This window comes from Hemiscyllium ocellatum, chromosome 32, assembly GCF_020745735.1.
Source record: "Hemiscyllium ocellatum isolate sHemOce1 chromosome 32, sHemOce1.pat.X.cur, whole genome shotgun sequence".
In the NCBI taxonomy this organism is placed as follows: Eukaryota; Metazoa; Chordata; class Chondrichthyes; order Orectolobiformes; family Hemiscylliidae; genus Hemiscyllium; species Hemiscyllium ocellatum.
Window position 1 is genome coordinate 20,727,134 of NC_083432.1, and position 27,872 is coordinate 20,755,005.

At 38.4% G+C, this 27,872-nt stretch overlaps 2 protein-coding genes across 4 annotated transcripts in view; one reads left to right on the plus strand and one right to left on the minus strand.

Moving 5' to 3' along the window:
* LOC132830751 (meiosis-specific coiled-coil domain-containing protein MEIOC-like) overlaps nt 1-1,575 on the plus strand; it is a 74,760-nt gene extending 73,185 nt beyond the window's left edge. The window contains exon 9 of the mRNA XM_060848588.1: nt 1,334-1,575. Within this exon, the coding sequence (XP_060704571.1) occupies nt 1,334-1,575 (242 nt within the window). The remainder of the gene's footprint in view (nt 1-1,333) is intronic.
* On the minus strand, nt 303-27,511 carry ccdc43 (coiled-coil domain containing 43). 3 transcript variants are annotated; one of them, XR_009646440.1, is made up of 6 exons: nt 27,240-27,511; nt 23,317-23,407; nt 22,968-23,103; nt 19,424-19,476; nt 14,708-14,958; nt 303-1,039 (listed from the first exon to the last, which is right to left on the minus strand). XR_009646440.1 is itself a non-coding variant. In XM_060848626.1 (5 exons), the coding sequence occupies exons 1-5, from the start codon at nt 27,417-27,419 to the stop codon at nt 14,771-14,773; spliced, it is 648 nt and encodes a 215-aa protein (XP_060704609.1). In that variant the 5' UTR covers nt 27,420-27,510; the 3' UTR covers nt 14,050-14,770. The 3 variants fall into 3 exon arrangements, 1 of the variants encoding a protein (XP_060704609.1); XR_009646441.1 differs by lacking the exon at nt 303-1,039 and adding an exon at nt 14,059-14,108; XM_060848626.1 differs by lacking the exon at nt 303-1,039 and having other exon boundaries at nt 14,050-14,958; nt 27,240-27,510.
* Nucleotides 27,512-27,872: the final 361 nt, after the last annotated feature.

Sequence of the window (27,872 nt, forward strand, 5' to 3'; positions counted from 1 at the left end):
GCATTCATTAAAATATGTTTTCTTCCTTCTATAGCTCTGCTGCCCTATTCTTGAATGCTTCTACCAAAGCCCTGGACTTGTCATCGAATCCACTAGGCAGAGATGGGTACTTCAGATGCTGGAGATCAGAGTCGAGAGTGTGGCGCTGGAAAAGCACAGCTGGTCAGGCAGCATCTGAGGAGCAGAAAAATCGACATTTCGGGCAAAAGCCCTTCATCAGGAATTCCTGATAAAGGGCTTTTGCCCAAACATTAATTTTCCTGCTCCTTGGATGCTGCCTGACCTGCTGTGCTTTTCCAGCACTACACTCTCGACTGTCATAGAGTCTGACAGCATGGAGACAGGCCTTTCGGCCCAAAGGTCCATGCTGACCAAAATGTTCATCCACACTAATCCCATTTCCTTGTACTTGGCCCATATTCTTCTAAGCCTTTCCTATATATGTATTTGTCCAAATGCCTTTTAAATGCTGTTAATGTACCCACCTCAAATACATCGAAAACCTCCTCTACTGTGATATGGACTGTCATCAGAATGGCACGAGACATACATTAACCTCTTTCCATCACACACTTCTGTGGTCAAAATATCAAGATTCATATAGATAGTTCAACAAGAGGGTGACATCTAAATATATTATCAAACTTCCTCAGGTGCTTGTAGATGCTTCTATATGGTTACCCTAATCTGTCATTTGAGATGGAGGCAGACTGGTGAAGTTGCTGCTTATTCTGTGGACATTGATGGCTGTGAAAGGCACCCTTTCAGTGTCGATGGCCTTGAGGATATAAGTATACTGGAATCCGTGCATGGATGCAGGAGTCATCTGTTATCACAGCTTCTTTTGGCATTGGTGTGTCAACCAAAAGGGCTGAGTAGCTGAAATGAATGGCAAGATGCTGCAAAATCGCTGTTAGATTGTTGGAGATGACAAAAATTAAAGTAAATTTCAAAGACTCACTCCTGAAGTCTCCTCATGGTGGAGGGAGGGTTTGGGTGTGTGATCAATGGAAGATAAGAGGTGAGCTTTATGGAACCTCTGAAAGAAGTAAAGAGATGCACAGAGATTAGATAGTAATCCTTACATAATCCAATTTCACAGTGTAGATAGTTAATAAGTTATTTTTTTGTTTGCATGGTGCTAAGTACCAACCCTCTGGTCACCCCTACATGTATCACCCCAGTAGACTGGAACATGGAGCAATCTCACCTCAATATAATTAGTACTCAAAATATTACCAGTGCAGTACATTAATGTATACTGTTAAATTGTTTCATTGTTGATATGGGCTCACTTAACCTTTAATACAGATTGTATCTCTTTTATGTGCAGATGTTCTTGCATTGGCTATTGCAGTCAAAGAAATGGCAGTAGCTACACGGAAAGCCCGGACTGCCTTGTGGTGTGCCCTTCAAATGACATTACCTAAAACACCAAATGCCAATCCAGATGACCAAGTTGAAGTCGAAAGAGAACTTCAGGATCTAGTAACTAATGGAGACAAAAATTATCAAAACAGAAGCAACTACTATAGTGGGGAAAAAAATGAAGTCGTGAAAACACGTGTTGATTAAGTACTACTAAAGAAAAAACTGCAAATCTTTAAACTAAATGATTCTATTATCTTTTGAGTTACTAGTGTGAATTGGTTAAGTTGCAGTGATCACAAATTCAGATTAACTAAAAAGAAAGCATTAAGGGGATAAAGACTAAAATGTGTGGGCTCCTTGAAAAGTAATTATAAACATTGCAGCTTGTAGTCAAGCATGCATTTGGTTAGTGAATACACCTCTGTATAATTGAGACAAATGATACAAAGCTTATTTAAAAATCTCACTACCATAATTTAACAAGATCATTTTACCTTATTTTTGGTGAATTGTTCTTGTCAAATCTTCCTAATCAGAGTGACTAAAGCTTCTTAGTCAGGTAATTTTAATCCAATGTTTGTTTTAGTTTTTGTAAAATGTTTGTTATTTATTATAAGCAAAGTTTATAAAAGTGGTCATGGCTTTCCTTGACATGACTAAAAAAAGGAAAGGTAACCTCTATTTGGTGAAAGTGAGCAATAAATGCACCAGAGTGCAGTCTTTGAGAACTTAAAATCAGTCTTAATCAAAAACAAAATTATCTAATGCTATAATGGTAAGTGGAGGTTAATTAAATAAATACGGCATACTGCAATTATCCTGTTATGTAAAAGGTTATCATAGTTTAGATTTAATGGTTCTGTTCTTATTTACATCACCCTAACCTGATTAGCCCTCCATTTAAATAATTGAAGTTTCAGATAATGTGCAAAGGTCACAGACTTTGTACCATATTATTCAGAGACCTGGCGATATTGATTTAATAATACTGAAGGTAATTCATTGGAAAAATATCTTTCACTTATCGTGCTTTTTTTCACATTTCTGTTGCGAATAAGAGAGAGTCAGGAGTGATTGAAGGCAATAATTTCATTTTGGAGTTTGTGATATCGGATTGCAAATACAGTTTATAATTAATTTGATTGCAGCAATGGAATTACAGCCTGAGCATACACTGTCAGTGTTTTAAATTATACTTAAATTCTTGGAACACTTCAATTAGAGTTGAGATTTTCTTTGCCAACAGTGTTACATAATACATAACAATATCTGTATAGAATAATTAAAAATTGTGTCATAGGATACACACTGGAAAGTACAAGGCAGACATATTGTTAGGAGTTCTTTTTCCACTCCCCGCTGAGGTATCTTCTTATGCCATCCTATGTCTGCTGAAGCTTCTGTTTTTACTATTTTACAGACAGAAGTCCTTCACAAACTCGCCAAAGTACGTACTTCATTTGTGAATCTCGATGTAGAGGTTTGGCAGACCGGTTTATCATCAGGGCCATCACAGTACAGTCTGATTTTGTTCCCATTTAATGTCTACATAGACATTTCCCAGAACAAGTCAATGGATAGAAATCAGGAGCTGGAACCCTTCCCGAGCCCAGGAAATAAGGGTTCCCCAAGTGCTGCTAAAACTAGGTCAGCTAATTTAGCACAGAACAGGAATGAAACTCAGATTTTGGTTAGTAAAGCTTAGTGCTGGAAAGTGGCTATGCTTTAGGTCACTGGGGGAGCTACTAGTGGATAATATTTAATATCACTGTTTGTTGATACATGTTTTATTTATACATCAGTTTAAAAATCATTTCAGGTAGTTTCAATTATTTTTGTTTGCTTATGTCTATGTAATGGGAGGTGACATAATGGCATCTTTTGATGCAATTGAAAGCCCACAATTAATTGTGTTGGTGTATGCTATAATAGAATAACAGATTCTGTAATAAACAAATACCTACAAACTATAATTATACTAATTAACTAATAGCATTTTACAATGCTAATCACAGAAAGCAAAAAACTTCCAGCAACAAAAAATTCAAAGCAAAAAGAATACAAAGAAATCTAAATGCAATGGTACAAAACCTCATAAAATGAAGTTTGTAAGTAACTACAAATTATCTACACCTTTCTAAACTCAAAATAATATCTTTGTTGCAAGGAATACTGCTTCATTAGCAAAAGCTTGACAGATGCTATTTAATGTGGAAATTACATTTAATTATTAAGGATATTTGCAGTGGATGTTGTATAGCTACAGTAGGCTATATTATTCAACAATCTAGATGTAATGATACAATGGAATTTTTTGTATTAGTGTATTGTTAGCATTTACTAGATTTGAAGTAAACATTTACTTTTAATGAGTGCTAACATGGCACATTTAGAAAGGATATTGATTTAGTCCAATTGTTGCACATATTTTGTTGAATATATTTATCTGAGGCAGCTCGTTTATAATGTGTACAATCTATAAATTAGTTTCCATATTGGGTAGACCCCTGGTACTGTTCAAAGGTTTTGTACTGAAACAGTAAATTGTTCTGCATTTCTAGTTTGAAACCTAGAGGGTATAAGTCTGATAAATGTGCCCATACAAATAACTTTGATATTATGTCAATGGCAGATAGGGTAACAGATATTTAGAAACATTCGCAGAACACTTAATTTTTGTAACTGAAGTGAATTGCTTCAAAGTTGATAGTATTGGACTTAATTTAGCATTGTATTATTTAGTATCCTAAATTGTCATTCTCCAATTCAGTGATCGAATGTGTTTGTAAATGTCTTAAAATCATTCAGATTCATTGAATAATTTTCAGACATTCAATCTCAAACAATGAAGATGTCAGCAACTCAGAGACTCAAATGTGGGATCTCAAATTTAATTGGCTATATCCAGTGTAATTTTCATTTAGATATACCATTGATATGATTTACAATGGATGTCCTGAAATTTATAGATTTCTTCTAATTTATCAAAAGAATTTAATAAATTTCATAAATGTGATCTATATTAAAGGTTAAAACAATTTCTCTTGAAATCAGTTTTAAAATATATTGTTTAATAGTGCATCTTGAGGTTATCTGGAAGGCATTTAATGCAGTCTTCAATTATATTTAAGCTAGGTCAAGATATGTCAAAATAAATGTGATATATCAGATATCTTTAAATGATCATTTGTGTTGTACAATTACCTTGAGGAAGTAGAATTCTTTGGTCTTTGAGTTTACGAATTGAATACTAGTTTGGATTAATGAATGAAAGGAACATATCTTTGTCATATGCTTGATAAATTGATCAGGAATACAGTGAGAAACCTCCTAGATGTTAAAATGTTCTATGTGATCAATGAAATACTTGGTAATGTAATACACAACTGCTTAAATTGTTATCTCATGAAGAGTCAACAGAAGGTTGTGCGTTTAAACAAAGTGTAGTAACTACTTGAAACAATGTCATTTATAAATGAGAAGAGTTAACCCAAGTTCCATAATTAATATTTAAGAAGTTAACTTTGTATCAAAGAAAATGTGAAATTTTTGATTTTCCTAAGTTAACAGTTGATATATTTTACTGAACTGTATAAGTTACTGAAAATGTGATATTAAATAAATTAACTATTGGTCTTTTTTTTAACTAATCTTGATTTAAAAATGTACCTAATTAGAACATCGATATTTGTTTAAAGTTAGTTATTGCCTATAATCACAAATTACAATTGGAAAAGAAATGCAGTAGGTATTTAAAAGTCTGAGGTGAGAAATTTGGAGTTGACAAAATGAACAATCTTTCGCTTAAGAAAAATAAACTTAATGTGTGGCTTTAGCACAGAAGGAACATCAAGACTGAAAAAAAGTCAAAACCTCAATAAAGTAGATAAATTGTCTAATTTCGAAGTAAGTCGACAAGCATTTTAATATCACTAAGGAAAAGACCTGTTAAGATATCTAAAACACCCTCATTTCTTTGGAGAATGTGCCTCAACAAACAAACCCTAGCCTGCAAAACAATTATAACCTTCCCAACTAACAACTTTGATGCCAATCTTAAATTCATTTTCATAGTTACTTTCTACTGATTTTTTTGTTTATATTGTCCACTAATTTCAGTAGCCTCAAGTGCTGGGTTTTTACTATTCAAGATTTGCTCTCACCAAAGTCAAGTTTTCTACAGGATTTATTAATTTTGGACAGAATTTTCAGTTTAGTTTTTAATATAGTCTTTTACCGTTCTACTTGAGAGACATTTATATTACACTTTCTTTTTACCCCATTGGTTGGAACAGTACATTGGTTGGCAAGTAACTCTGAGTGGTAGGATTGGTAAAGGCATTGCTATGGAGAATGCACCAGTTAAATGATGACAGTTTATTGCTATGCTTTGTTTAAATTTATAACTGGGTAAATTGACCCTGACTGGTGAAGGCATTTCTTGGCAGAATGAACCAGAGAATGGCTGTTGCCTATTTTGTTACATTTAAATATGCACTTTGTATGCATTTGGTTGCTTGCAAAGAACAGGGCCCTGTGTATATTTGTAACTTCCAGTATTTTCAGTGTACTACACTACAAGTCCAATGACAATTTTAAATTGGTTTCACCATTCATCTCACTACAGTCGGTGTGATTTAGCAAATATTGCCCAAGGAGAGAATCACACCTAATTTTGGATGCTGTGTTTTGAGTTTTGTATGCGCAGATTGTTTGGGTATGGTCAGTACCTATAGTCTGTTATGAACTATCAAAGTTCCATGCAATTTGATACAATTTGCCGATCTTTGGGACATATCTCTCTGTACCTAGCATCACATTGGTATTGAAATTCATGCATTCATAACTCGTAGGAATCCTGATTGTTTGTCTTCAGTGAGGACAGCAGGGTGGCTCAACGGTTAACACTGCTCCCTCACAGTGCTGGGGCCCAATTCGATTTCACCCTGGGGCAACCATTGTGTAGAGTTTGTACATTGTCCCCATGTCTGCATGGGCTTTCTCTGGGTACTCCGGTTTCCTTCCACAGTTCAAAGATGTGCAGATTAGGTGGATTGTCCATGCTAAATTGTCCATAGTGTCCAGGGGTGTGCAGGCTAGGTGGTTTAGCCAGTAGCCATGAGAACTGGAGGTTTACAGGGTTAGGTTAGCAGTCTAGTGGGATGCTTTTCCCGAGAGTCAACGTGAACTAGATGGGCCAAAGGTCTGCTTCCACACTGTAGGGTTTCTATGATTTCAATGCTACACAGCTCATTTGAGCAATAGGCAGAACTTCTTTCGATTTCCAAACCCCATTTGTGTTAAGCATCACAACAACGTGAATCAACTTGGTTCACCTTTCCTTAGATTTTTGAGTTATATTACCCAAATGTAGGATAGACTTCAGGTGTGGAAGTGGCAGCCTTAAGTAACCCACCCAGACCCATTACCCTACTACTCTACATTTCCCCCAACTGGTGTACCTAACCTACACATCCCGGAATACTATGGGCAATTTAGCATGGCCAATTCACCTAACTTGCACATCTTTTGACTGTGAGAAGAAACGGAACCACTTGGAGTAAACCCATGCAGACACAGGGAGAATGTGCAATCTCCACACAGGTAGTCACCTGAGGCTGGAATTGAACCTGAGTCCCTGACGCTGTGAGGCAGCAGTGCTAACACTGAGCCATTATTTCAAAGGTGAATTTTGAGTGCAGAATGGAGCCCATCAAAATATATAAGGAAATTGTTAAATACAGCAGCCAATTCACATATAGTAACTATGTTATCTGCATATTAGGAATATTCAGGGTTAGGGAGGTTAGATGTTATTCCATCAATTACACGATTTTTATGAAATCCAAAAGACATTTGTGAGAGCTAGGCCGAGCAGGAATTCTTTTGCAACATATCTATTTCAGAATGCATGGTCTCATTAAAAACTGAATTCATAAGTTCAATGATTATTGATTCATGATGGTGGCAGTTCTAGATTGCCATGATGTGGTTGTGCAGTTTATGTGGCTTCCTTGAAAACTAGTGAACAGGCTAGCAATGTCAAGAGCACTGCTATTGGTATGAAAGGCTTGCTCTGTTCTTGCAAATGTGAAGGATTCTGTCACCACATAAAATATTTGCTACAACCAGGTTTCATTGTGGAGAGCAGAAATTGGGGCAATTTTAGAGGATGTTGTCATGGCCACAAACACAGCCTATGCCAAAGCAAGCCCCCACTCCCAGCCTCTAGTCCCTGTATTCCAAGGGTTGATACTTGTACATCCACTTAGCCATTACATACTTTACAGAAGCAATATACCCTGTAGTGACAGTTGGATATGTAAACAAAAAAGGATTAATCCATAACTTTTCACTTAACACTTAAGAAGAACCTCCATTCATTGCAGCTCAATAACATTTCGATAATTCAGACTATTTAAGATTTCAATAGGTGAGATGTCAGGGTTACTTGAAACATTTTAAGCCTGTTCGAATAAAGATCCAGCAGGGCAGAACTTAATGCAAGGCAGGTGACTGAAGTGTCAGTGGGGGAGAACTTCGGGGCCAACAATTATAATTCTATTAGTTTTAAAATAGTGATGGAAAAGGATAGACCAGATCTAAAAGTTGAAGGTCTAAACTGGAGGAAAGTCAATTTTGACAGTATTAGGTGTAAAATTTCAAGTTGAATGGGGGTAAATGCAGGTAAAAGGATGGCTGGAAAATGGGAAGCTTACAGAAATGAGACAGCATATTCCTGTTCGGGTGAAAGGCCAGGCTGGTAGGTGTAGGGAAGGCTGGATGACTAGAGAAATTGAAGTTTTGTTTAAGAAAAAGAAGGAAGCGTATATCGGGTATAGACAGCAGAGATAGAGTGAATCCTTAGAAGAGTATAAAGGCAATAGAAGTATACTTAAGAGGGAAATCAGGAGGGCAAAAAAGGAACATGAGATAGCTTTGGCAAGTAGGGTTCAGAAGAATCCAAAGGTACGTTATAAATATATTAAGGAGAAAAGGGTAACTCTGGAGAGAATAGGTCCCCTCAAAGATCAGCAAGGCAACCTCTGTGTGGAATTGCAGGAGATGATACTAAATGTGTATTTTGCATCAGTATTTACTGTGGAGCAGGACATGAAAGATGTCGAATGTGGAGAAATGGATGGTGACATCTTGAAAAATGTCCATGTTACAGAGGAGGCGGTGCTGGATGTCTTAAAATGCATAGAAGTGGAAAATATTGCAGGACCTGATCAGGTGTACCCTAGAACTCTATGAGAAGCTAGGGAAGTGATTGCTAGGACCCTTGCTGAGATATTTGTATCATCGATAATCACAGGTGAGGTGCCAGAAGACGAGGTGGCTAATGTGGTACCACTATTTAAGAAATGTGGTATGCAAAAGCCAGGAGACTATAGACCAGTGAGCCTGACATCAGGGGTGGACAAGTTGTTGGAGGGAATCCTGAGGGACAGGATTTCCATCCATTTGGAAAGGCAAGGGCTGATTAGGGATAGTCAACATGGTTTTGTGTGTGGGAAATCATGTCTCACAAACTTGATTGAATGTTTTGAAGAGGATTGATGAGGGTAGACCAATGGACGTGATCTATTTGGACTTCAATAAGGCATTCGACAAGATTTCTCGTGGTAGACTGGTCAGCAAGGTTGCATCTCAGAATATAGAGAGAGATAGCCATTTGGATAGAAAACTGGTTTGTAGGTCGACTACAGTGGGTGGTAGAGGGTTGCTTTTCAGACTGGAAGCCTGTGACCAGTGGTGCCACAAGGTTCGTTGCTGCTTTTTGTAATTTATATCAATGTTTTGGATGTGAATTTAGGTACAGTTAGTAAGTTTGCAGATTACATCAAAATTGGAGGTGTAGTGGACAGCAAAGAAGGTTACATCAGAACAATGGGAACTTGATCAGATGGGCCAATGGGCTGAGGAGTGGCAGATGGATTTTAATTTAGATAAATGTGAGGTGCTGCATTTTGGAAAGGCAAATCAGAGCAGGACTTATGCACTTAATGGTAAGGTCCTGGGGCATGTTGCTGAACAACAAGACCTTGGAGTGCAGGTTCATAGTTCCTTGAAAGTGGAGTGGCAGGTCAATAGGATAGTGAAGGTGACATTTGGTATGCCTTTTGTTATTGGACAGAGCATTGAGTATCGGAGTTGAGAGGATATTGGTTAGGCCACTTTTGGAATATTGTACGCAATTCTGCTCTCCACCTTATTTGAATGGAGGATATTGCCAGGATGTGAAACTTGACAGGATTCAGAAAAGATTTAAGAGGATATTGCCAGTGTTGGAGGATTTGAGCTGTGGCGAGAGGCTGAATCAGCTCGGGCTGTTTTCCCTGGAGTGTCAGGAGTCAGTGGGGACATCAAGGTTTATAAAATCATAAGGGGATAGGTAGGGTAAATAGACAGGTTCCTTTCCATGGGTTGGGGGGGTTGAGTCCAGAACTAGTGGGCATAGGTTTCTGGTGAGAGGAGAAAAATTTAAAAGAGGCCTAAGGAACAACATTTTCACCCAGAGTATGGTGCATGTCATAGAGATGTATAGCCAGTGAAGGCTGGTAGAATTATAACATTTAAAAGGCATCTGAATGAATATATGATTTGGAAGGCTTTTAGAGGGACATGGGGCATGTGCTGGCAAATGGGACTAGATAAGGTTAGGATATTTTGTCGGTATGGACGAGTTAGACCAAAGGATCTGTTTCGTGGTATGCATCTCTATGACTCTATAACTGTCAATCAACTTGGAGTTCAGATGTTTTGCGAGAGTAATGATGTTCGGGCTCTTGTACATTAACATTCTGGACAAAAGAATTAAGGGTATTGTTACAAAGTTGGCAGATGACACAGGAAAGGTGGAGTGACAAGTCGTGTCGAGGAGGTGACGAGGCTATAGAAGGACAAGGACCGGCTTGTACATAGGCAATTAAGTGGCATTTGGAATACAATGTGGTAGGAAGAAGAGGCGTAGACTATTTTCTCACTGGGAAAGGCTTCAGAAATCTGAAGCACAAAGGGACTCGAGTATTTTTCAGGATTGTCATCAGGCTAACATGCATGTTCAGCTGGCAATTAGGAAGGCAAATGCAGTGTTAGCATTCAATTGTGAGGGTCACAGACTAATAGCATGAACATATTGCTGAGGCTGTATAAAGCCAAAATTCTGCATTTGGAATATTGTGAGCAGTTTGGGTCCTGTCTCTTAGGAATGATGTGCTAGTCTTGGGTGGGTTCCAGAGGAGGTTCACAAGAATGATCCCAGGAATGAAGGACCTGTCATATGAGGAGTGGTTGAGGCTTATGGCTCTGTACTCAATGGAATCTAGAAGGATGGGGCATGGATCTCATTGAAACTTAGAGTACTGAAAAGCCTGGATAGACTGGACATTGGGATGTTTCTACTAGTCGGAGACAAGAAGATCTGACTGCACAGTCTGAGAGAGAATGAACAACCTTTTAGAACTGAGATGAAGAATTTCCTTCGTTAGAGGGTAGTGAATCTATGTAAGTCATTGCTGCAGTAGCTATGGAGGCCAAGACATTGAGTGTATTTAAGACAGAGGTAGATGGGTTCTTGTAAGGGCTTTAAGGGTTAGGGCAGAAGGCAGGAAAATGGGGTTGTGAAACATATCGGCCATGATCAAATATTGAAGAAGTCATTATGGGCTGAATGGCCTCATTCTGCTTCTATATCTTATGATTTTATGATGTATGGTCTCTCAGCCAAGCCTTGTTGAATTCTTGGTGTGGAGTTGATGTAATGCTAATGACAATGGACTTGCAATCCAAAGCTCACAAATGCCACTGCTCGTTTAATCAGGTTATACTGTCCATGGCCCTTTTTGTTTTTAAGAGATGTTGTAAAAGCAGCAATTCCAAAAGGTCTGGCTTGGATGGGCTTTAAGGCCAGTTTGATTATAGCTAACAGATACTGTTTGGCAGATATTCAGACAAAAGGCTTTCAAGTTAAACAGAAACACTTGTACAGTTCTCCAAGGTCAGCTTTTCCCTTGCTTGGTTTAGTTTTAGCAGGAAAGTTTGAAGCTGCTGGACCCAAAGAAGCAGGTCTATGCTGATCCTCCACACACTCTCTCTCTCTCTCTCTCTCTCTCTGACATCTCTTGTAAGATACTGTTTGATTTTACCTTCTGTGCCAAGGGATGTTTATGGGTATTGTTACAATATTTGGAACAACATAATTAAATAGGGGTAATCTGTTAGAATAGCAGCCTGTCCAAAAACCTATGTTCCGTTCTCTTTTGTGTTTCATTTGGTAATCTTGTAAATAAATTCTATTTTGTTTAAAACGAAGTGGTTTGACCAGCTGCGTCACTCCTATAATATCCACACTACATCTGCTTAAAACAACAATCAAAGTTAAGGTCTGGACTACCTTCTTGACATGTTTTGAAGGGGTCTAGCCTGGTCCATAACACAATGCTGCAGGAACATTAATTCTAGATTTCTTTTAACTGAATTCAATGATAACCATGTAACCATTGTCAATTATCACAAAAAAACCCTCTAGTTCACCAATGTGAATTGGCTATCTTTACCTGCTTTAACCTAGCAGTGACTTGCAACTCCAGACCCACAGCAATGAGGTTGATTATGAATTACCTGGAGTCAATTAGTTCCAAAATAATTAGAGATAGGCAATTAATGTCAGTCTTCCCAGTAATGTTCATATCTCAAGAAAAGAAAGTAAATTTTTCTTGTACTATAGTAACAGGAGTTTCTTTTTAAAAAGTGGTTTTAACAGTGAAAACTTGAGTGAATCTTCTTTAATACTTGTATTAAATCCATGCAAATGTCACTCTCGGGTTTGTTACTTCTATACAGTGAATATTTCTATCTGGTGAAATAGCATGAAAATGCCATACTTTGACAAAAGAGGAGGACCTTCAGAATTTAACTTGCAAAAGGTTTCCCCATGCAGGCTATAATTCACAAAGCGTTTTAATTGACACGAGGGTGGTTAGGGGTGGGGGTGCTCAACAGATTTTGATAAAAGAATGGTACATATTTGGAATGGGAATTATGTATCTCAAATAGCTTTGGAGACTCAATGACTGAGTATGATCAAGACAGAGATGGATAGATGTCAAAACATCAAAGGAAATGAGGATAGTCTGAATAAAAATTTGGCATTGAGGTAGATTAGACATCATATAGTTGTGGCAGGGCTTAAGTGGCCTTTTTCCGTTCATACTTCCTAAACTGCTGTCTACAGATCAAGTATAGGTCTAAATATGATTTTTGGTAGCCAGGGAAGCTCGCTATTTTACAGATCAGGTCAACTGACATACCACATATACACAGACTCTCACAGCACGGAAACAGACCCTTCAATCCAACCAGTCCATGCCAACCATAATCCTGAACTAAACCAATCTCACCCTACCCTTTCAAACCCTCTGCATAACAAAGTTGCACCCACACCCCTCCCCCTCATATTTGCCCCAAATACTTCTCTCATCCCCAAAAAAAATCCCCCTAGTTTTGAAATCTCTACCCTAGGGAAAAGACAGCTGCCATTCACCTGTTCCTCCATCAGTGCATTCTCTGGTACCACTCCAACCCCAAGAAGCTACTGGAGTTCTCTGTCCACACCTGCCTCTGACCTATTGTTTCTTGCGATCTTTAGCTTACCTAAAGTACCATTCTCCTATCGTGGGGCCTTGGAACTACTCATTCATTATCTTCACACCATTTCCTGATTATCATCAGGAATGTGTCCTGTTGTAAATTGCTCTTGCTTTCAACATCTGACAGGATCAAGTGCTCACCACCAGATGGTAGCAGAATTAGATTATTTAAAAAAAACATGACATTTTTATGTTGCGACACTGGGCACACCAATGAAAGACAGTGCTGCAAAATAAATAAGTTACAGAAATCTGCATATGTGGAAATTGTATTGTTATTCTGCATGAGTTTTATTATAACTCCAATAATACTAGAAAGCTATTTATGAATAAATAAATTAATATCATAAAACCCAGTAATGTTGAGTCTTTCTCCCTCATATGGGAATCCTTTAAATGCTACACAGTTGCAGGATAAGGGATCTGCCAGTAAAGACAAGAGGGCCTAGGTCAGCCCATGGAAATTACATGGCTTCCCATATTGTTTATAGCTTGTAGTGGCAAACAGAAATCTTACTTGAATTTTTAATTAGTCTGGAGAGAAGGTAATCACAGAATAAGGACCATTCTGCATATTATGGCTCTCTTGGCTTTTTGAGTCTTGTAGACCCAGAAATGCTTCCTTTCAAGTGTTGATCTCTCAGCACTGACCCTCCTGACAGTGCAGGCCTGCCTCAGCAGTGAGCCCCCCCACCCAGAGGGTCTCTGACTGTATGATTTAGCTCCAGCAGTACTGCGCTATCTTAGCACTGACCTTACAACAGTGCAATGTTACCTCAGCATTGATATCTCTCTCTCTCTCTCTCTCTGATAATGCTGTGCTCCCTCATCACTGACTCTCCAACTGTATGGTCCGGCCCCATCAGTACTAACTCTCCTCCTTTTAATATGTTCTACTTGGATTATAAAGTAAATCTTCATTTGAGTAACAAGTTTCATATTTACAAGAAGGTAAATTTACTTTTATTATGAATAAAATGATAATGCCTACAATGAAAAATATTTTATTTTCCAAAAAGCAAACGATAGTTCAAATAAGTTCAGTAGATGTTTTCTGTTTCAGTGGTAGAAAGTACATCATTTCTAAAAGACAAAAGGTAAAAGTGATACAAAAACAAAATGCCATTGATGCTGGAAATCTGAAATAAAACAGATAGTTAACACTCAGCTTGTGGGGCAGCATCTGTGGAGAGAGGAAAAAAGAGTTATCTCTAACAGACCTGAAACCTTAACTCTTTTTCTCTCTCAGGTACTGCCACGATGGAAGTGATGTTCTAATTTCAGTCAATCCAGAAGCTAACAATAAAAATACGTTGAGAAAAAGTCAATATAGGTCTCCAGAAAGTTTTTTTAATTTTTAGATACATTTCATCAAACTAACAAACGTTTTCCTTCACTGAAGGGGCTCTGCTGTAGTGTGTTTCAACTAATTTCTTCTGTGTGGGTTATTTTCACTTAACAGTGTTAGATACCAACTGAAACACATTCAAAGTTTCAAATATCTCGTTAAACAATTCATGATACACTAGTAACCTATCCAAGAGTTTTTTTTAAAAAAACTATGACCTTGACTTTTCAATTTTGACACAATATTTCACAAAAGTTTGGCATTTTGTGAAGAAAAAAAGTTTTCCACCCCCCCCCCCCCCAAAAAGTCATTGGTGTTTCACAGTTCATATTACCTGTGGATGTAAACTTGTAGCTCTGAACAGCTGCACACTCCAGTCTAATATCTTTCAAATAATCTATCGCTTTCGTTCTCCTTTCTGTGTTCTCTTCTTCTCCTTTTCTTTTCTTTCCTGTTTGGCAAGTTTATCTTTCTCTCGCTGTAGTTTATCTTGTTCCTTCTTTTTTTGTGCATCTTCCCGAGCCTTCTCTCTTTCTGCTTTTTTGGCAACAAGAACTGATTCAACATTTGTGTTTTTGAAAAGAGCTAGTATCAAATTAAGGAATATCAAATGGCATTGTTGCAAGCGTACTAATAATTTTTCATCATGATTTTTGTTTAATTTACTACCTCCTTTACAGATTATTTTGAAATAGAAGAACTGAAAGAAAATAAAAATACAGCCTATGGTGAAGTCAAAGAAGCAGAACTTGGCCCCACTTCAGTGGGAGATGTCCTTATTATAAATATACTGAGGATACACACTCAACTTAGCCTACTCTATTAAAGCCACTTTCCTGATCAAACCCAAACAGCAAGTCTAATTTTCACTTTTCTGAATGCATTTGAGGTTTTCTGCCTATCTGATGTCAGGTTGCCTAAAAATCATGATGAATGACCAAGGAACATCCAATTTGCCCATAGCAAAAAGGCAGTAATCCTATCAAAACACCTCATTTTTAGTTAAATTCATGAACAGATGAGACAGTGGAACATCAGTAAATCAACAGTGCTTTCTCGCAGAACTTGCTTAGCAATGCACAGCGGTGTTGTCTACTAAATGTACTGCCAAAATTCACTAAGGCTCCTAAGACAGTACTTTCCAACCTATGACCACAACCTAAAGAGGCATGGGCAGCAGATGCAGGAGAATAGAATCACCACATGCAAATTCCACTCAAAGTCTTTCACTATCCAAAATTTGACCATTCCTCAACTGCTGATTGGTCAAATTCCTGGAACTCCCTCCCAAAATAACAGTGGGGGCTACACAAAATGTACTGCAGTGGTTCAAAGAAGCAGCTCATCACCTTAAGGGCAGTTAGGAATAAGCAATAATGCTGGGCCTGCCAGCAAAGAATTAAATACTTTTCAGGTGTATATACAAAATTGGCATAGCATATGCAAAGCATCATGGGTTCCAAAATACCAGAACTAGCATACCAACAACAAAACAACCTCACATTGGAGGTAACAAGAATTTGGGGAAGGGGCAGTGGGATCCTGGTGCCCGAACAGTTGGAAGCTCATCTGATAAAATAAATTCAAGATATAGCATTACAACTGCTTGAAAACAGGTGAGGTCTATTTTTGATTTTTCCTTGCCAACTTCATGTTAAATTAGGTTATGATTCTGAAGAGTAATCATATCAGACTTGAAACATTTATTGTGTTTCTCATCCAATGCTGCTGGACCTGCTGAGTTTCTCAAGCATTTTCTGTGTTTGCATCTAAATCAACTTGCAAAGCATGCCTTGATCAGTCATCAAACTTAAGAACACAATTATTGCCTTAAAAGTTTTCTGTAAAACTTGGCCCCATTCAACAGTTGAAACTTTGTAATAATGTCTTCCAACAGTCAAGATGACATCCTGGCAGACAGCAAGAATAAGCACAAAGACTGTTTTGAGGAAAATAATGAAAGGACTTCCCATCTCTTCAAATAGCAGCAGTTCATATGATTGAGAAGCACCAGTCATCAACCAAATAAAGCCTACAAAAATGTAAATATAATTTCCAGCGGGCTTGAAGAAAAATGCAGAGTGACTTGGTACAAAGCAACACCCATTTTGGCATGACCCATTTTCCAAATGTGAAGACTATACATTAATCCTTAATTCTTTTCTCTCAGCTGTTAGGTGTAATCTTCGATATGGCAGCTGTAGCAGGGCTCTTGCGGCACAGTGGTAGTGTCCCCAGATCAGGAGATCCAGATTCAAGACTCATCTGCCCCAGAGGTCTGTAATAATATCTCTGAACATGTCAATAAGAAAATATCTATGGTTGTTGTAATGTAAAGGTGACAAGTCAATGGGACGAGTTGCACAGAGTCAATACTTCAAGCCTGTTTCGTGAAGACCAAGTCAACTGGAAGCACATTCAATTAATCCAACAGAATGCAAAGCATTTGCTCTTGTATTTGGTGTCACAAGATTCCATACATACCCATTTGAGCAATTCACCAAAAAAGCCATTGGAAACAATTTGGCACAAACCACTGATATAGACAACAGTAAGTTCTGCTACTAAAATAGTTCTCTCACATGCAGAGTAGATTACCAAATCTCAACATGAATGATGAGGTGGGAGATGTGCCCAAGATCGATTTGATGAATTTTGCACAAATGCAACCAGCTGTAGAAAGATACAGCTAGTGATCTACCAGTGAAAGCACAATGGAAAGTTATCACAAAAGGATGGCTTTGGATGATACATGAAGTGCTGCACACTCTCAAATGCTTTTCTCCATCCAGGTATGAACTTGATATCTCAAGAGAAAGACTTTTATACGCAAAACTCTTTGGCAAGACACACTGTCCTGGCTACATCCAGGAGATATAGTCCCATATCTAAATGCAGCAAGACTTGGACAACATCTACACTTGAGTTGAAAAGTGACAAGTGATCACACAGGAAAGGATGCCTGTCACAGGACATTATAGAGTGGCCAGAGATTAACAATGCTAATGATAAGACAGTGAGGATGTGGGAGACATACCAGAGTCATCAATCACAACAGCGTAAAGAAACACCCTCACGTGACTCCATCAATCCCCTGTCCAAAGTAAAAGATTTATTCACCATACAGAGGATAGGAAGGAGACCAGAATTGCACGCAGTATTCCAACAAACAATTGGCCTAACCAATGTTCTCTACAGCCACAACACAACTTCCCAACTCCTGTACTCAATACTCTTAAATCTTCTTAAAAAAAAAGAAAATCTGAGATGGTATATTACCACATCTGGAATACAGTGTGCTGTATTCATCTTATTTCAGGAAGGATATAACATGTTGGAAGCAAAACAATGTTGATTTATTAGACACTGCAGCTCCAACTGACCAATTTCTTTGTTAAGTAAACCTGTTTGAAATTCAGGTAAATGGAGTCTGTTAGTTACTAATGAATGGCAATTCATGTGAAGGAATACAAGACAATGACAGGCACAGAGCTCAAACTACCTACAATATCCACCGTCTAACTGTAATAGCCGGACAACATTACAAACAAGATTTTCTATGGGGCTGGGTTCAGAAAAGTTGAACAGGCTACATCTCTTGCATGACTACATAAGCTCAAAGCAGAACTTCTATAAGGGAGGTCTCAGGAAAAATGATATAAAGGTGGGCAAGTGCCAGTTCCGTAGACTTACTTGCAAATCTCATATTGGACTATTTAGTTCAAAAGATCCACATTCATAATTTGAACATGTTTGAAAAAATGAGAAATCTATCATACAATGTATAAAACCTTGTACATGTGGAGAAGGTATTTCAATAACACACTATAGGAAGAGATTACTTAGCCATTAAGTGTGTGCCAGCTCTTTTGAAAAGCTCTTTTCTCATATCCCACAATTCCTTTTGTCCTCTGGCAGAAAATGTACTCAAGTACATCTTCTATTTATGCTTCAGAAATTTGTTCCCCCACTCTACTCTGAATTCCCCTTCCACACTGAGATAAAGTCCCCCAATATCATCACTCCTTCACCTCTCAGCAACCTCGCTCTCCCATTGCTTGCTGGTCTATTAAATATACAATGTAGTATAGTCTACAGCAGTTCAATGTAGAAATTAGCATACAATGACTAGAGCAGCTTTTTTTAAAAATAGTTATTGGTTTGCAAAAAACACTATTTTCAAGACTATTCTGCATATTAAATGTGCAGATTTGATTCTTAAAACTGCAAATGAAATAAAGATCTTTAACCCAAGTAATTGTTTTTAAATAACTATTTTAATTAGAGTCAAATCTAATTATAAACTATTACTATTACAACTGTGATCTACCAAAGCAACAAAAAAAAAACCAAAGCTTTAGGACATTTGATTGATCATAGTTACTGGTGGGTATTGAGGTCAGAATGCTGAATAACTCATCTGATAAACTGTAAAACCTGTTATAGAATTGATAGAATCCCTACAGTGTGAAAGCAAGACCATTCGACCTATCGAGTCCACACTGACCCTCCAAAGAACATCCCGTCCAGACTCACCCCCGAGCCCTATAACCCTGCATTCCCCATGGCTAATCCACCCAGTCTGGCCACGCTAAATTGACCATAGTGTGCAATCGACCTAAGCTGCACATCTTTGGCCAGTGGGAGGAAACCGGAGCAACCAGTAGAAACCCACACAGACAAGGGGAGAATGTGTAAATTCCATACAGACAAGGCTACAATTAAACCGGGGTCTTTGGAGGTGTGAGGCAGCAGTGATAACCACTGAGCTACCGTGTCACCCTAAAGCTGTGAAGTACCAGCAGCTTTTCCATGCAACCGAACACTACAGATAAACTTTATACAACAATTACAAATGGCTTCTTAAATAAAGAGATTAAAATTGTTGCCCCACAATAACCTTCAATAGCTTGTGCAATTAATTTTAAGTAGATCAAAATATTGCATAGTTTTGAATGATAGTCATAACTTCTTTGCAAATTAAGAATGTGATTAAATTAACTTAAGCTGTTAACAGATGATCAAGATAAATGCATCAGAAAAAGGATACATTTGTCTTCAAAGTTAAATGCTCCACTTGTTCCATGGGATTCTTCATCTTCAGTGCTCAAGTTAAAGAAACTAAAAGTTTACACTATGAGCAACAAATAACATCAACAAATGATTAGCATTGGAGGACTTTTAATTTGATCACACTGCTTTTTTTTTATATATGACCTATAACCAAACTCAGTTTAGACAATTTCATTTAATATCCACCTTTCCAAAATATGGAGGATTAATTTTCCTCCTCCACTGCTCACATCTATTTCTTTTAAAAAGCAGCAGGAATGAACTGACAGTAGCAATATGCAACCTCATTTTTTTTAATTCCCAAAGAACGTAACTTGGAGAAGTACTGCAAAGAGGAAAACAAGTAGGCCATGGCAAAGAGGCTAACTGAATTAACCTGCAGTCCCTTCACCTCTGGGAAAAAAGGTTAAAAACAAAAAGTAGTATAATAAAACATTTCATAAACAAACATTAGTTTGGTCAGTATCAAACAAATTCCAAATGGAAGTAAGACACACAAAAGTACAGGCTGTTATGCTATAATCCACGTTTCGTTAACACAAATTAGCTATAACGCGATTGATGAATTGAGGACACAGTTTCTAAAGGCAAAATGTTTAAAACATGGTGTTGCGATTCCATCGGCAACACTTTAACCGCCATTTCTAAAGCAATTTTTCTACAATGCGGGATTGCACAAGAACACAACCATCGTGTTAGAGGAGAACTACGTGTCCCCATAATTTGGCATAAACTGGCAGAGGAAATACTGGGACGCGAAGAATAACCATCACCGAAATCTGTCTGAACAGACAGATTAACATCTACAATTAAATGGAGGACTCAAATGGCTCTCAGGTTTAAAAGAAACACCCAGATACTAGATGCTGGCATCAGTTCAATGGTAGGATGAAAGACATACAGAACAAAGATGAAACCACCTTTAGCAGATCTGGCCATTAAAGGTGTTAAAATTAGAATAATTTGTGATTTCATCCTCAGAACGCCCAAGGAACAGTTATAAATGACAGTGAGACTGGAAGTATCAGGTTTTGAAAGGCCCAAAGTGATGAGGCTCGGTCTTCAAAATGACAAGAAAGCAAATTCGGTGGATGAGGATAAAGATAATGGCAAATCAGAACAAATGATACAGATTACATGACTACCTTGTGATCAATGTATTGGTCATTGATTCTTTTACTGTGTAGTAGCAATTCTCACTTTATATGGAACAGTTAAAATGTTACTTTAATTCATTCAAGTTGTGAAATTTATTAAAGTTGAAGCACTACTTACTTTAGGTTTGCAATAAATTTGTGGATAGTAAAGAGAAAGGCAAATTCCACTAGAAATAGATGGTGTTTATTTTCTAAACACTGATCTAGTCTCGTGAGTTGCTCACACTTGACTAAATTTTTAAGAAAAAGGCAGAAATTAAGCTTAACATAGAGCGTAAGGTTTTGTTTTGGGAAGTCTGTGGTTCTGCAATGAATTTAATCAGGACATCATTACAAAACCTCAGCATGTCAGACAAATATTAATAGCACCAATTGATAAGAATCCAAAGAAAAGCAAATTATCTTGAAGTTATATAGACAAGATTGTTCACTAACTGTTAATAGTTAAAATCCTACAATGGTTGACACAGGGTAAATGGGAGGGATTTTAAGAAGTGTCCATTCAGTAAAAAAGTGAAGGACACTATCATGTCTGACTGTATGCCTTCCATTGAGTAAAGGTATGGGACAAATACATAATTTCAGTCCAGATTTTACAAAGAAAAGGCAAAGTCCCCAAAATAATACTTGACTAAGTGAATTCAGAGGAAGAGGACCAGATTCATTCTTTCTACCATATTGTATGGCTTGGAGTTATATTATCTCAGCTGCTTCATCACTGAACAGACAGGTGCTTCCCTCCAAAAGGAGAAAAACAAATAGTTTCCTCATGCCGTTTTCCCACATTACTTTCTCAGCAATTGGTTCAGGACCCTCTCTGGGAAGCAAAATGGAGGTTTTCACATACGTATTGATAATAACCAATTCATTCCCATCACTACCTCTTTCAATTCTTCCACTGTTGCTAAATGATCTGATTGTTTATCCAAAATCTAGCAGTGAGCATAGATTTTCTCCAGTTAAACACTAGGGAGATAAACTATTATCTCCAGACCTTAAAAGTTCCAAATTTTATTTTGCTTGCTGGCAATGAGGCTGAACTAAACTGCTCCCAACCTCAGTGCCATATTTGATTCAGTGATAAGCTACTGACCACTCACCCATGTCAATACCTAGACCATTTATTTCCATTTTTGCATTGTTGCCTCTTAGTTCATTTATTACTAGACCATCATTCATGATGCCTTTAATCTTAAGTATTTTCTACCTTGCATAAATTTGAGGCCATCCAATACACTCTCACTAAATCCCATTTAACTATCATCCAAGTGCTCAAAAAACTGATAATATCTCCCACTCAAGCAATGCCTCCTTTTTAAAGATTCTCAATCCCTCCATGGCTTCAGCCCTACTTATCTCTAATCTCCTCTAACTCCACAAATCAGAAGAGGGCTCAGCTAATTCTGGTCTCATAACATTCCAGATTTTAACTGTTGTATAATGCCTGGATTTATTAGTTTCCCATTTAACAAGCTCTGGAATTCCCTCACCAAATCACTCCTTTTTCATTTATCCCATACCTGACAGTAGAATACAGGTGTCAAGAGTTCTGGATAAGCTCAGGGCTGCAGAGGATACAAGCCAAGAAGCCAGCCAGGCAATTCAGTCTTTGGAGTGTTAGGGAAACGAAAGCAGTGGTAGCTAAGGAACAAACATTGTGGAGAGAACCAGAAACCCTCTTCAGTCCTCCCACTACTTAGTTGCAATAAATTTGCGTTCATCCAATTGTAGAAGAAACACAACAGAGGCAGTGGAGGGTTTCAGATAAGCAGAGCTGGTGCCTGTGTAAATGTAAATCCTGAGGTTGTAACTTTGCATCCCCAAGACATCCAAAAATGCTTTGTAATCAGTAGATTATTTGCACAGTTCAAAGCACCTGCCAATTTGCAATTAATTACAATACATTAGTGCCAGAAAAGTGGTATTCACTGGCAGCTGAAAAGACATAGATGAGCCAGAAATAGAAAGATTTAATTTCATGTCTACTTTTTAAACAATACAAAAATATTATATCTTTAATCTAGTTTTGATCATTAGCACTTTCTTCATTCATATGAAAGATCGAGCACTGCAATAATATTACAACCTGCAAAATGTTTTACTAACATTACCTCCATTCATTTTCTTTCTTTCCAAAGTTTCTTTTATCCAATGTCTTTCAAAGATTTTGCTTTTTTTTACAAAAATCATTGAACTGTTCAATTAAACTTGCACCCACTAAAAATATTCATTGATTATGTTCTTTTACTGGAGAGGAAGGATGGAAAAAGAGAAAGCCTAGTCTTTCAAAATCAACGTCAGGAAAATAATTCCACTGAATAAATCTTAATTCTTCTTCCCAAAAGTCAGTACCAGAAAGGATATTCTTCCTCATCAGTTATATTTGCATACTGTGCAAGAACTGCAGCTTTCCTCGATTTCTCCTCTTCTGAAGTGCCTTTTTGTTTCACAACAATCTGAGCCTGTTTCTCAATCATACTTGCGATGGCATGTACTTCATCTTAAAAAGATAAATAGAAGAACTCCAGTTAGATATTAAACTTGTATAATTCAAACACCAACAGAAGCAAAGATTTTTCCTTCTCAAATTATGTTCATAGTAATATCTAACATTTATAAATACAACATACTCACCCAATTAATTGACTTTATGCATTTAAAATATGCAAAAATACAGCAATTACTGGACATCTGAGATTATCCTGATCTTTACCTTCAACATTTTTTTCTTGTGTGATACTGTTTGTGGTCTCAGACCATTTCTGAATTATATCTTTGCAAATTACTGCCAATGAATCTTCATCCTGAAAGTAATAACAAGAGTTGGATTTCAGATGTATGTGCTTATACCCGAGGAAAAATTAGCAATGAATTCAAGATTAACAAACAGTGTCATGTACATGGATCAAAACTGGTTTGGCCTTTTGTGAAGGTGTTCTGTCCACACAAAAAAAAGGGCAAATTCAACCTAAAAAAAAATTACCATAATATTTCACAGGATCCCTACAGTATGGAAACAGGCCCTTTGGCCCAACAAGTCCACATCGACCCTCCGAAGAGCCACCCACCGAGACCCACTCCCCCATCCTTATAGTTGACATTTACCCATGACTAATGCATCTAACCCAAACATTCCTGAACACTTTGGGCAATTTAGCATTGCCAATTCATCTAACCTGCACATCTTTGGATCATGGGAGGAAACCAGAGCACCCGGAGGAAACCAACAGGGAGAATGTGCAAACTCCACATAGACAATTGCCCGAGGCTGTAATTGAACCTGGGTCCCTGGCGCTGTGAGGCAGCAGTGCTAACCACTGAGCCACCATGTCTCCAATCATCAGTAAAGTCATTAATTCCATCAAACAATGCTGATGAACTCTTCACCAAAGCAGTTTGGGTTTTATTAAGACCATAAGGTCCAAAACAAGGACAACAAAAGTTCAACTGCAGGCTGAAGTAATCATGACCACCTTTAACATCAAAGTTATTATTCAGCTTCAGCACAGTAGAACAGACATTTCTCACATTCTTAGTGTATTTTGGCATAGCTCAAGATTCTTCATTCTTGACGTTGTTGCTATACAAGGATCAGCATACTGCAACCTGGCAATGATCATTTTAGTATTCAGTTCAATTTGCAATTCCACAGAAAATTTATAATCATATTCAACAAAACCTGGACATCCAGCCTTAGGCAGATAAGTAGCAAATAACATCTCATCTAATCCAACCATTTTCCTTTGATGATCAAAAGGCATTACCATCACTGAATCACCAACTATTAGTTGCCATTGACTAGAAACAGGAAGAGGGTAGCTATATAAAAACTGTGGCTGGAAGTTTTAGGATTGGTAATTGACCTCCAAAAGACCACCACCATCAAATAAGAGGTGTTATGGAACAGTCTCCATTTGCCTGGCTAAATGCAGTGCTAACAACACTCCAGAAGCTTGACAGCATGCACAGTAAAGCAGCCAGCATAACTGACACTCCACCCATCCATCACCTTTAGCTTTCACTCCCTTCACTGGTGATGGTCAGTGTCAACAGTTTGTACCATCTGCAAGACGCACTGCAATAACTGGCCAAGGTTCCTTTGACAGCACTTTCCAGAGCTGTGACCACTACCACCTAGAAGGATAAAAGGCAGCAGATGCCTGGGAACACCACCACCTACACATTCCTTTCCAATTTGCAACTATAATTGCTGTCCTTTTACTGTCTCCAGCCCAAAATCCTGGAACTTTCTTAATGTCAGAGTGAATGTCCCTGTACACCCAAAGACTGCAATGATTTGAGAAGGCAGCTCATCATGCAATACTCTAGGGCAATTAGGGATAGGCAATGAATTCTGGTGTAGCACAGAACACATGCGCAAATAAAGAAAAGACATGGACCGAGACTAGGTAGCAGGTGTCATATATGTCATACAAGTTTCCAGCCACGATCATTTTCATCAACATTCAGATCTTCACCATTCCAGAAATAACAGATTGCAAAAGCAGTGATGTTTTCAGTGGAGTGTTGTTTAGGTCATTTGGAAGAGGAAGTGGACACTACATGACATGGGGAAATAATTTACAAAATGATCTAACATGGGCCCAAGAAGAGAAGTTACTGGTCTGGAGCATCCTGAAAATGGGGTTGTGTCAGCAGTAAGTGGTCATATGACTGAGCTCAGATTACAGGGGGCATGAACAGTGGGGAGAAACTAAAAAAGTAGTGAGTGTTGCTTAGTACGAAATTTGCTGCCATGAAAATAGCCAGACCTGGATCAACACGTTACGTCATATGCACGTGGTCCTGTTGTAGTACTTATATGTCACAGAATTTGTGACAAGGATGTCACTGAAAAAAATCAATACTTATTAATAACCACCAATTCTCTCAATGAAAAGTCTCAGTGAGGAGGAAGACTCAAAAAAGTCTTGGTTTGTTTTCTGTTGAAGCAGCAAAGCTGAGGAAGGAGTCTGGCTGAGGCATACAAAATTAAGGTAGGTCATGAAAACCTTTTCCCCATGGCAGATACTTCTAAGACCCGAGGGCATAAGTTTAAGGTGGGGAATAAGTGGTTCAGATGAGATCCATGGAAACGATTCAACCCAGAGGGTGGTAGAAATTTAAAAAATGCTGCCTGAGAGGGTGGATGAGACTGGTCCTCTCACATTTAATAATCATCTGGATGAGTGAGTAGGCTATGGATCAAATTCAGGGAAAATGCAATTCTAGTAGCTTGGTTTTTGTTGGTCAGCATAAATATGGTGATCCAAAACGCCTGTTTCTATGACTTCCTTTGTATTTCTGTCTCTTTTAAAACTGGAGTTCAATGTGACTATTTTTGAAGACTGCATTTACCAGGATAGTTGCATAATTACACAGTAAGGAATTTGATACTGAGCCCAGGAATGCTACAGTGAATAAAGGCTGGAGTGAGATAGAATAATCTCCTGGATGAGTTCAACTCTAACAACTGAGAACCTCAGCACCATCCAGGACAAGCATTTTATTGCATTTCAATGCAGTGCAAGCTCCAATGCTGATGCGCATAAATATGCTATTTAGCAACTCCACAAAATTCCTTCTCAGCTTTCAAATTCGCAATCTCTACCACCGTATGCAGCAGACACAACAGAACACCATCATTGACTCGTTCCCTCAGCCAAATATTATCTCTATATAGAATTGTACTGCACTACTTTCATTGCATTAGGATCAAAATGCAGGCGCTCCCAGTAACATGTTGTCTAAGTAGACAGCAGTTGTTTATCTGTACGTACTATTCCTGGACTATAGTATTATTGGACAAGTACATAGATAGGAAAGATATAGCGGGATGCAAGCTAAACAGGCAAACGGGGCTAGTTCATTTTAGGAAATCTGGTCGCCATGACGTGTTGGGCAGAAGGGCATGTTTCCGTGCTGAATGACTCTATAACCTTGATTTATCTTTGCTGTATAAAAATGGATGACCCATAAATCACCCAATGTTTCAGACACTGGGCCACGTGCATATTCCTACCTGCTTTTTTTAAATCTAGTCTGCAAACTTGATCATTTTCGGAATCCGTCCACAGTTAATTTGAATCATAAATAGTTTTAAGACAACAAAACTCCAAACTTAATTCTGGAGAAAGCCGTGAGAATTAAATCAATTATTTGAGCATTGCGAGAAACAACTCTCCTATCTAAATGAAAAGTTTTAAAAATGCTAAATAAGTAGTGTAACTTCTCTCCCTTAAATGAAATATTTTCAGAACAAAATACAGAAAGCAGCGCATAAGTGCGTAATATTGGGAGCGGCTCAGGGTAAGTGTGTCTCAGATTCAGTAGCGATCTGGTGGAATATTTCGTCTTTCTATTTTCATATAAACATGGTTGTCAGCTACAGGAGGGGAGATGGCTAAATATACCGCTCAGTGGAACAGAATTAGCCAGTGTATCAAATAACAACAAACATTTCAAATTATTGCAACATCAGCACTCGAAACAGATAAGTATGTTTCCCAATGTTAACACCGGAGCGATGCGTTTTTTAAAAAAAAAATAAGCTGCAGAAAGTACATTTAACAGATAGTGAGGGTGGGGAAAGACTCCGACCAAGCCCACACAGCCATGTTTCAGGACTGCACTCACCATAAAAGCGGATAATATGGCTTGAAGAGCTTCAGACTTCTCTTCTTCGTTTTCTTCCTCTCGTAAAATTCCGTTGATGTACGAGCCATAAACATCCTCATCTATTTCCAGCTCCACCAGCCGTTGACTGAGCCATACTCCAAACGGTGCCACCGCTGCCTCTCCCCTGGGCGCCGCCATCTTGTGGAGGAGGAGAGGGGGTCCTAACAGAACAGCAGCTGCCCACGGCGATGCCTGCCTAACATTCCAGACACCTCTTTCCCGCAGAAGACGCCGGAACTACTGTCCCCGCCCCTACCGCAATAGGCCCCGCCCCTTCACTCGCTGATGCCGTCTCGATCAGATATTGACTCGGCCCCTTCACCACTGTCCCGCCCCTGAATCACTGGCCTCGCCCGTTCACCACTAGCAGTGCCCCTTCACCACTAACCCCGCCCCTTCACCACTAACCCCGCCCCTTCACCACTAACCCCGCCCCTTCACCACTAACCCCGCCCCTTCACCACTAACCCCGCCCCTTCACCACTAACCCCGCCCCTATAGATTGCACGCGGACTCCCTTTCCCTCCCACTCTTATCCCCTCACTTACCAACCGCCCCGCCTCTTTATGTAAATACAAGACCAGTCTCCGC